General features: G+C 33.2%; 1 protein-coding gene across 1 annotated transcript; it reads left to right on the top strand.

The window, feature by feature from the left end:
* Nucleotides 1-2,308: 2,308 nt before the first annotated feature.
* Nucleotides 2,309-11,418, top strand: LOC115875238 (exoglucanase B-like). The gene is made up of 5 exons (XM_030890658.1): nt 2,309-2,457; nt 2,517-2,938; nt 4,965-5,184; nt 7,306-7,503; nt 10,301-11,418. Exons 2-5 carry the CDS (start codon nt 2,521-2,523, stop codon nt 11,370-11,372), a joined length of 1,908 nt encoding a protein of 635 aa, XP_030746518.1. The 5' UTR covers nt 2,309-2,457; nt 2,517-2,520; the 3' UTR covers nt 11,373-11,418.
* Nucleotides 11,419-11,754: the final 336 nt, after the last annotated feature.

The following is an 11,754-nucleotide window of genomic DNA, read 5'->3' as shown; positions in this document are numbered from 1 at the left end:
GCTTTTGTTCCAACAAAGCCTGTATATGCGGTTGATTTTCGTTAAACCAGTCTGGTTTTTTCTTTTTGTTTGACTTTCCCAGTACTGCTTTGCTGATTTTATGAATCGCATCCAATCATGATTGTGTCCAGCCATGTTTAGCTTCCAAGATTGAGATTGAAGTTATCGGTGGAAGTGATTCTTTAATGGCTTCCCGGATGGCGTCGGCGGTATTGTTGTTCTCTAGACCCCGTACGTTCAAAAGTCCTGAGGTACCTCTCCGCTTTCCTATATGACATCGAAGAAGACATCCTTTCTTAAATTAAGAAATTAATTAATAAACAAGCAGGATTTAGAGCCGGAAGATCGACGGTGGACCACTTATTTACAGTCACTCAAGTAATAAGTAAAAAGAGCAATATAAACCAAGAGCTACATCTTGTGTTCGTGGACCTGCAGAAGGCATACGACAGCGTTCCCCTTGTGAGACTTTGGGAAGCTATGGAAAAAAACAATATAAATGTAGAGCTAATAAAAGCAGTAAAATCATTATATAAGCAAACAAAAACTAGAATAAAAGTCGGCAAAAAGTTAACAACAGGATTTAATGGAACCAAAGGTCTGAGACAAGGGTGCTGTATTTCACCAACACTGTTCAAGATATATCTCGAAAAAGTTCTCAAAGGTTGGAAGCAAAAATGTAGAAATATGGGAGTACCCATAGGGGATAACATGCTCTACACACTTTGCTTAGCGGACGATCAGGTGATCATAGCACAAGATTACGATGACATAAATTATATGACACGTAAGCTTATAGAAGAATATCAGAAATGGGGACTCGAGATCAATACTAACAAAACATAATATATGTGTATCGGAGGAGAACAACAAAATCTAATACTAGAAGAAGGGAAGAAAATTAAGTACTGCACAAAATACGAATATTTGGGTATGCAAATCATAAATGATGGACTGTTGGATACAGCAATTAAAGAACGAAACCAACTTGGAAGGAATGCTATCACGGTATTGAATGGGATAGTGTGGGACAGAAGCATAAACAACAAGAACAAAACTCTAATATATAATACCATCATTAAGAGTATAACCACGTACAGTTGTGAAGTGTGGCCAATTAAGGAAACAACAAAACGAATGCTGGAAGCTATAGAGATGGATTTTTTTTCGAGAAGATCAGCAGGCAAATCAAGACTCGAGCATATAACTAATGAACGCATAAGAGAGATTAGGGAAGTTAAACATACGATAGTGGACGACATAAAGAACAGTCAACTCATATGGTACGGGCATGTCCAAAGAATGGCAGAAATAAGAATCCCAAAGCAAATTAAAAACTGGAAACCTGCAGGAAGAAGAAAACCGGGTAGACCGAGAAGAAGTTGGCAGGAAGGGATGGACACATATATATATATATATATATATATATATATATATATATATATATATATATATATATATATATATCATATATATATATATATATATATATATAGTATATATATATATATATATATATATACAATCGGTTTAATACGTTCAACCTCTTCCGATGCCAGCTCTCCATGCCTGTCTGTCTCTCCATGCACCGTCTCCGAGAGATCTTTCCTCCATAAACGTATATTTTTATTTTTAAATATAGTCTGTATTTTTTTCATTTTTTAGAGTATCATTTTTTTAGAGTATTCTAAGATGCCCAATATATATATATATATATATATATTATATTGGGCATCTTAGAATACTCTAAAAAATGATACTCTAAAAAATGAAAGAAAAAAAATACAGATTTGTATTTAAATACAAATATATATATATATATATATATATATATATATATATATATATATATATATATATATATATATATATATATATATATATATATATATATATATATATATATATATATATATATATATATATATATGTATATATATATACGTTAAAAAATGATACTCTAAAAAATGAAAGAAAAAATACAAATTTGTATTTAAAAAATAAAAAACTGATGAAAGCAACCTCGGAATTTTTAGAGACACCCCTGTATATCATCTTCTTTGTTACTTAAAATATGGTTTAATATAATTAATAATTAATTTTTTATAGTTTGAGTGCAACTCATCTTCAACTCATCAAGTTTGTTGTAGTCATGTTCGTTATACTGTTGTTAAACTATACAACGATGTATGACAAACAAAAAATCGAGAAAATTTGTTGTCTAATTATTTATTTCCAATCCTATTGGACACCATCTTGAGGACTTTGTTTTCACGAAACCCCGATAATCAGCTGACGCTACACAGGTAAACATTTTTTATCAATCAATTAGCTCTCGTGTTTGTTATTTTATTTTGATTATCTCATCTATCTCTTGACTATTTCCTTATACACAATTGATATAAAAACTCTTCATCGGTTCCAGTTTTTGTCATTGCTTGGTTGTAGTCTTTCAGAGTAAGTTACTATAAGGTTTCGATTTTATATGATTTTTCTAATAAATATTTCTTTTAAAGCAACATGAGGGCGATTTTGGGTGTTTTGGCAGTATCCTGCGTGGTGTGTATCCATGCCGGTACATACACCGACAGATTTCTGGAACAATACAACAAAATCCATAACTCTGCCAACGGGTACTTTTCCTCTGAGGGTGTGCCGTACCACAGCGTGGAAACCCTGATCGTTGAAGCTCCAGACCATGGACACCAAACCACCTCTGAAGCCTTCAGTTACCATATCTGGCTTGAAGCGATGTACGGAGCTATCCAAGGAGACTTTTCTTCGTTCAACAGTGCCTGGGACACTTTGGAGAAGTACGCTATTCCCGCTTTGCAAACAGCTAATGGTGCTTACAATCCTAGCAAGCCGGCTACTTTCCAAGCCGAATGGGACACTCCCAGCGAGTACCCATCTCTGTCTGACAGCAGTGTACCAGTAGGTCAGTAATTAAAGTCATACACGTTAAAACAGAGCTGCACCAAATCAGTTTTAAATATGCAGCATTTTAAATATGCAGCATACTTATGCAGCTCTGGTTTAAAAGTTATACAGGGTGGCGCACCTTATTCACCTCGGTTGATTATACGAAAACCGAAAGATGTAGAAACAAAAATATTTTATGGGTTTGGGGAGTCAATGTGCACAATTTAAAATTATTTTGAAATATACAGCGTGTTTCAGAACTAAGATCCATACCAAAGTTATATTTTTTCTTATGGAACACCCGGAATTTTATTTCAATTTTAGATTCTTGGGCTGAAAAAAGGCATTTATTATAAGGGTTAAATATGTGTAAAATCTTTTTTTTGAGATATTTAAAGATTTTTAAATATGAGTGCTACAATAGAATAGACTATCAACACCCTGTACATTACTTTCCAGAATTAATTCTTGTGCTGAGTTTAAAGGTAGAGAAATAAACTTTACTGAAAAAATTTAATGCTTTCTTAAATTTATACAGGGGCACCAAAAATTGCTGATCTATTTTAAATATTTATTTTATATAAAAACTTCGTTATTTCAAATGCAACACTCTGTATTTTTTAAAATAAATCGAAACAGATTTTAATGCTCTTTTAAACTATATTAGGGTTTCCTATATTTATCTAGCTCAGATTTTGAATAAAAAGTAATATTTCAATGAAATGGCAATCAAGATGGTTCGTGTCGCCATAACAATTAGTTAGTAACTATTTTCAAAATCGATATTAGTCTATGAACAGTATTATTTAGATTTATAACAGTTTACTTAAATTTACCCATAATAATTTAATAAGTAAGTATTAATTTTATTTTATCAAGAAAAATAAAGCAGTATCTGCTGGCGGAACAAATGGATATGTCCGAGGATATGTCACTAGTGATTTTATTTTATTTCTTGGCCAAAGATATCCAAATAGGAATGTTCCTGATAAGCGTTCTTTTGAAAAACTACTTGTCCTATTTCGCAGAGCTGTTAGTGTGGTTTATAAAAAACCTATTAGACAGAAACCTGTCGTTGGAAGTAAAGAAAATAAAATTGCCGTAATTGGCTCTTTTATAGAAAATCTATATATCTTCAACTCATCGTAAAATAAATCAAAGAACTACTTCTTCGTTCTTCTTGATAGAATAATAAATACATATTTAATAAATATTATTTATTAATCTATTGTAGAGGTAAATTAAATAAAAGTAAACTGCTATAAATTTAAAAATAAAAGTCGATAAGCTACTAACTGTCACTAAAAACTTGCCATGACGACACCAGCCCTCTTGGTTGCCATTTTATTGAAACATTGCTCTTTATTCAAAATCTGAGCTAGATGAGTATAAAAAACCCTAATATAGTTTGAAAGAGCGTTTGAATCTCCTTCGATTTATTTAAAAAAAATACAGGGTGTTGAATTTGAAATAACGAAGTTTTAATGTAAACTAAATATTTAAAATAGACCAGCAATTTTTGATACCCCTGTATACATTAAACGAAGCAATAGAATTTTTCAGTAAAGTTTATTTCTCTGGCTTAAAAGTCAGGCACAAGAATTAATTCTGGAAAGCAATATACAAGCTGTTGATAATTTTTTTATATATTATATTATAGCATGCATATTTAAATATCTTTAAATATTTCAAGAACTTGTAAACATATTTAACCCTTATAATAAATGCCTTATTTTGTGTCCAAGAATCCAAAAATGAAATAAAATACCAGCAGGTGCTCCATAAGAAAAAATATAACTTCGGTGTGGATCTTAGTTCTGACATACCCTACATGTACATTTCAAAATAATTTTAAATTTTGCACATTGCCTTCTCACATATCCCCGTAAAATATTTTGTTTCTACATCTTTCCATTTTCGTATAATCAACCGAGTCGAATGAGGTGCGCTACCCTGTATAAGCAAAAAACATTGCAAAAAAAATAAACTGTGTTTCGAACACAAAATCAAATATTTTGAGAGTAAAATAACTTTGATTTCAGGTCAAGATCCTATTTCTGCTGAACTGAAGAGCGCCTATGGTTCTGATTCTTTATACTCCATGCACTGGCTTTTTGACGTTGACAACGTGTATGGATTTAGCAACACTCAAGGCCAATGCGAAGACGGTGGTAGCGGACCATCCTTGTTCAACAACTACCAAAGAGGACCTGAAGAATCTGTCTGGAGAACCATTCCTCAACCTACCTGTGATCAATTCAAGTAAGGTTTATTTTTTGTCTTTAAATTATTATTTTTGATGTCCAGTACCTCTACTTTATACTTACACCACGGCATATAAATCACTGGCAGGCCAACTCGCTTTGGCGGCCTGGCGGGAACGCTACGCGCATATTCTAGCGCACGCCGCCATTATGGGTATAAACAACAGAAATTAACCTTAAATTAACCAGTGTCGTAGTCAGTCGTAGTCTTTGTCATCGAGAACATACAGTTACGGCAGCTTTGAGTCAGTAGCGTGCGGCTTAATTTATTTCATTCTTTTCTTGAGTGACATATTTTGTTTTTTTATTTTTGTTTATTGTGTGTGGTATATTTGGTTTTTGTAGTTTAGTAGTACAATGGAAGTCCGAAGTTCTTTTAGTTTTAATACTCAATCATTGCCTACGGCATTCAAAGTAATTTTTATTATTAGGTATCCTACAAAATGACAAATAAGATTCATTTCTAAATTACTGTTCTTCTGATTATCCGTATCTATTTTTAATTTTTATGGATAGCTCATGACAATTCAGAGAGAAAAGAACAAAGGTCTCGTTGTTTTTTATAATAATGTTACGGATTCCGACGTAAACAATAAGGTCTGCCGTTTTTAATAAGATGTTTGCCAGATCATTTTGGCAATTTTCAGTACCCGTGTGTAATATTCGGACACAAAGTTTTTTAAATGTTCTTTTAAACTGGATGAATTTATCCTGGATGGGAATAATGATAGGTTTACAAGATATTGGAATTACAAGATAAAGTTGTCGTACCAGATTTTTATGAGTGCAACTGTACACTCAAATCTCGCGACAAGCTTTTATATAATATAAAATTCTGTAATGACGTTATAAGTCCATAATAAAAGTTTTTTTTTCTTTTTAATGTATTTAAATAAAACCTTGTTTTTAAAAAGTTTTTTTTCTTAAATTTATTTTTTACTTTTTAGTTATGCTGGTTTCTCAGTGCCACACACTTAAACTCAATTCTTTTTCTTAAATAACTTCCTATGGGCATCCTAATAATATGTATATCGATTTTCATTAAAAAAGGAGAACTTAAAAAAAACGACAGCTGTCAAATTTGACAGTTCAAATGTGAGACAAATAAAATGAAAACCGACTATGGGGTAGGGAGCATCCAATATATCGATTTTTATCAAAATCTGACAACTTTGAGATTTTTTTGACAGCTGTCAAATTTGACAGCTCAATTTTTTTTCTTTCATTTTAGCCCATGGCCATCCTATATATCGATTTTTATCAAAATCGGACAACTGTGAACTTTTTTTGACAGCTGTCAAAAATTCGGGTCATGCCTTGCAAGAAAATGTATTGTCATCGGGACTGAACCTACATGCCAAATTTCAATTTCCTACAATGAAAGGAAGTGCTTCTAAAGATTTGCCCCGAACAAACATACATACAAAGCAAGTTAAATAAAAGCTTGTAAAATAAGCTAGGGACTGCTTTCCATTGGTAGAGATACCTCTTACCATAATAACATTAGACACCCGAGCTGGTTTAAACTCTCTGTTCCCCTTCTGGTCCTCAAAACCTACAATATTATCACGACCACTATTATAAAATAAATTGCACTTGATGATATTATTATTATATTATGATGAATATTAACAAAATTTGCTATATCCATTGATGGACATAATTTGTACGTAGCCTCTTTAGATTGTTCAATAAATATTGTATTGGGTATTTCTTTAATTCTTGTTTGTAACTCCTGGTATGTTTTTTAATTTTATTGTCTATTCTCTACAGTTAAATGTTTAATTGATTTTTTCATTGTTACTTTTTGAGGAGTATGCGCGGTTAACGATTCATTTGTTTAGATAAAAGTATTGTGTAAATAAAATTTAGTTTCAGTCAATTACAGTATTTTTTTTAATACGACCCTGTCTATCAATAGTTTATTTTCTGGGAAATTTTTTGATACGTTTTAATCCGGCCCTGACTCGGCACCCATAATGGTGTTTTCAAGGTCAAATTTTATAGACATTTAAAATGGGATGGGATCTGGGCAGAGTTAGCCTGCCGTGTGATTTATATGCCGTGCTTACACTATGCGTGACTATGCTTAAATTCTAATCTTAATTCATATATATGGAGGACAAAATGGATTCTTGGACTTGTTCACCAAAGACAGTTCTTATGCCCACCAATACAAGTACACAGCAGCTCCTGATGCCGATGCCAGAGCTGTCCAAGCAGCTTATTGGGCTGCCCAATGGGCCACAGCCAATGGACAGATCAGTAGTATCTCCAGCACCTTATCCAAAGCAGCCAAAATGGGTGATTACCTCAGGTACAGATTTTTAAACAGTTCGTTTTTGTTTCCATCCGTTCAGATATAGTATACACCAAAGACATCAAATGAGTAGACAGAACACTCCATTCATAAAACTCAGTTTTTTTAATCATACATGGTTTGACACTTTTATGACAGTTAAAAAGAGATGGGTACATAAATATGATAACACGGTTGAGTTTCGTCTATCTTTCTGTCATTTGCCTCTATCAGTGGCGCGATGTTTTTTTTGTTATCAAAAATTGATTGGGATTGCCTCAGACCAATTTTTCATTATAACTAGTTTTGCTTGAGGTCTAACTGAAGGTAACTCTAGTTTCACAATCGAAAGCGCCAACAAATAAGAAAATATACGTATTTTTGTAATAATCTACTTTGTAATAACTAAAAGTATCTAAATACGCTACTGTAAGCATGGGTAAAGGTAAAAAAACGTAATGACACTTACCGTCGAAATATCAATTCCGGGTTAGAATAGTCTACCTTTTTACAAACTATGCCCTGGCGAACCATCGTAGATAGTTAAAAACTACTTTAAATAGTTTTCTTTGCAATAAACAGTAATAATTATTAGAAAGTTGTTCAAAAATTACAAAAACTTTCAACTACCGTAGAACACTCACAACCGCCCGCTGTCATATATATAAGTTGAATGAAAACAAATGAAAACGTCAAATGTCAACGTAATTCCTACAGATTTCGACAATTTCTTAGTAAAGATGAATCCGCAGCGATGCCGCTAGTTGTCATTGTGATTTCCCTAATTAGTGGAGTGCTTTAAGCCCTTATGAGATACAAACCTCGGAATTCATTTACTGTGAACGAATTTTTACAAAACTTTTTGCATTGTATTGTTAATAAGATATATTACAAAGTTTACCTATTTAAATTCGTTGTTTTCACTTTAGTATTTAAATAAACACACACATATACAAATGCATACATACAAGATGGCTCCGTTTTCCGAAAAAGCCCTGTATCAGGATTTCTATTTGAGATTTTCACTCCAAACCTTTTACAAAATATATGTTTAATAATAGTTCACATTTCAAAAATATTTTTATAGATATACAGGGTGAGTCAAATATATATCATTTATTTATTCGAGTTTAGTGAATTTGCTATAAAATTCTGGTTCCAAAAATACCTTAATACCATAGAGTATACTAAATGGTCTTTGAATTATGACCATGTCCATGAGGACGTCAATATAAACGTCCAGGAACCTTCGTATGAGACTTCTAATCGAGACGATCGACTTATTGTAAGTTTATCGCTAAGAAACCGCCGTTTGCCAGCTTGTCAAATTGATAATGAATTGCACTTAAGAACCGTACATATTAAATAACGGACTACAAGAAGACGATTAAATGAAGCAAATCTTATGTCAAGAAGGCCTGCTTCGGGACCAGAACTTACTAGATGTGTTGACTAGGCCCAAAAGCAAAGGCATGGTCTTAATGTAAAAATTACGAAAAATGTTAGTGCCTTCTTTAAAACCGAATATTTCCAACAAAAATAAAGCTAATGAGATGAACCAAAAAACAAACCATCGAGAAAGGATGTATCTAGATGATAAAGTAATTTTTAAATTTCTTGCTGTTTTAACATATTTCACAGAGTGTTTCAAACTTTTATCAAAAATATCAACATTTTGTTTTCCCTCGTATAATTAACAGATGGGGAGTTTCATTTTTAATTTAGAAAAAGATACTAAGAAGTCAAATAATTTGACAACACACTGCTTAAAAAGATCATCAAGATCGGCCCATTAAAATAAAATATATTAACCTTTAAAATACATCAAAGTTTTAAGGTGCCCATTTTTCGTGCCGGTGAATGTATTTCAAAAACTATAAATTTTAGTCATATACTTTTCTAATAAGAATCCAAAAATCAATTAATAGATATAGGGTGTTCCATTACAAAAAACATAACTTTGATGTGTAACTTTTTTTGGGGACACCCTGTAGAACTCTACATAATTTTAGAAAATACTTTAAATTGACTTACATAAGCTCAGAAAATTTCACTTCAATACAAACTTTTGATCTCCTTGCAAAAACCGCGTCGTATATGACGCGCCACCCTGTATAATTCGATTTCAATCAAAATTTCAATGATTGGAATATAAGCAGAATAGGTATAGCTTATGTATTAGATTTATTTATTTCAATAAATTTACTTAGAAAAAGAATTAAAAAAATCAAAATATTGAGAAGGAAATAATTAAGAATTTACTAAAACTACTAAAATAAAAAATTAATAGCAAAGAAAAAAAATAGGTAAACATTTTAATATTTTATCTATAAAACACCATACAGAGGGTTTCACATTAATACATTCATAGTAATTGAATTCCGAGGTAAAAGTCTCTGGGCACTCCACTATGATCGAAAAAAAATGGCGTCCAGTTCGCTTGGAAATGGCGATCAATGACATTTCCCATATAATTTTACATATAAAATGTTTTTATTCGATCATACGGTATAATCCTGGCACAATCTATGTATATTAATTAAAGTTATATACCTAAACAAATATTTCAAATATTTAGTTTAAAATTTCTATAGGTACTCCAAAAAAAAATTAATAACAATAATAGCATTTGGAACTCGAATCGTATTCTGTCACATACCGCGTAAATCTGTCATCATCGATTTTTGCGGAACACGGTTCGTGATCACTATACAATGTAAATTGTTTTGTCTCCCTTTATTTAGATGTTTTTGTTATACACTATTGCAAAAAGTTCTACGAACCAAATGCTTTAGCATATTTCTTCTTATTTTAGATACTCCTTCTTCGACAAGTACTTCAAGAAAATCGGTAACTGCATTGGTGCCTATGCTTGCCAAGGAGCTACTGGAAAAGACAGCGCTCACTACCTCATCAGTTGGTACTTCGCCTGGGGCGCCTCATACAACGCCCAGTACGACTGGGCTTGGCGTATTGGAGATGGCGCCGCTCATTTCGGCTACCAGAACCCTCTGGCCGCTTACGCTCTTAGTACCGACTCGAACCTAACTCCTAAAGGTGCCACGGCTGTCGAAGACTGGAAAACTTCCCTGGACAGACAATTGGAGCTGTACGAGTTCTTGCAAACTTCCGAAGGAGCGTTTGCCGGTGGAGTTACCAACTCCTGGAAAGGAAGATACGAGACTCCCGACTCTGACTTACAAGTAGATACTTTCCACGGTATGTTTTACGACTGGGAACCCGTATACCATGACCCACCATCAAACAGATGGTACGGAATGCAACCCTGGTCGGCCGATCGTCTAGCTCAGTACTACTACGTAACCGGAGATACTAAAGCTCAAGCTATCTTGGAGAAATGGGTGAATTGGGTTATTCCCAACATCAAATGGACGGGAGATGACTTTGAAATGCCCGCCAATCTTGAATGGTCCGGTGACCCACCAAACGCCCACGTCACAGTAGCGACCTGGGGTAAAGATCTGGGTACCGCCGCTGCCACGGCTCGTACTTTCTCGTACTACGCTGCTAAAGCCAACGATGCAACTGTAAAGGAAAACGCCAAGAAACTTTTAGATGCTTTGTACGCAAACTACCAAACCACCAAAGGTATAGCCGCCCCAGAGACTCGTGAAGATTACAGCCGTTTCAACGAAGCCGTGTATGTACCCAACGGATGGACTGGAACGTACCCCAACGGTGACGTCATCGATTCTTCTGCCACCTTTATCAAGATCAGGTCGTGGTACAAGAACGATCCTGATTGGTCTAAAGTACAGGCTTACCTGGATGGTGGGGATGCTCCAGTGTTTACCTACCACAGATTCTGGACTCAGGCTGATATCGCTCTAGCTTTTGGTGCATACGGACTGCTTTTCAATGAATAGATTATTTTTGATATCGGTTTTGTAAATAAATGATTTAATAAGCAAGTTTATTTTGTTTAAATCAATACACCCATACTTCGAGAAAGTACTCCAAAACAAAAAGGGGACGTTTAAATTTAACAAAATTATTTGATTATACTTAAGTGTTTTACGTCAAAATAGATTAATTGATATTAAATAGAATCATCTTTTTAATTAATATGTTTCAAGTTTAATGTTTGCTGGTACCGATCAAGTACTCAAATAAAAATATTTTGACCCCCTTTCAAGTATGACATAATATAAAAAAATAATCTTATTTACTTAAAGAGTTTAATGAAACTATGTATCTTTCAATTCAAATAATTATCAGTTATAAAACACAGTACAAATAGATTTATAG

This window comes from Sitophilus oryzae, unplaced genomic scaffold, assembly GCF_002938485.1.
Source record: "Sitophilus oryzae breed Bouriz unplaced genomic scaffold, Soryzae_2.0 scaffold_1356_pilon_pilon, whole genome shotgun sequence".
In the NCBI taxonomy this organism is placed as follows: domain Eukaryota; kingdom Metazoa; phylum Arthropoda; class Insecta; order Coleoptera; family Curculionidae; genus Sitophilus; species Sitophilus oryzae.
The sequence above is the reverse complement of the archived record's forward strand: the minus strand, read 5'-3'. Positions and strand labels throughout refer to the sequence as shown.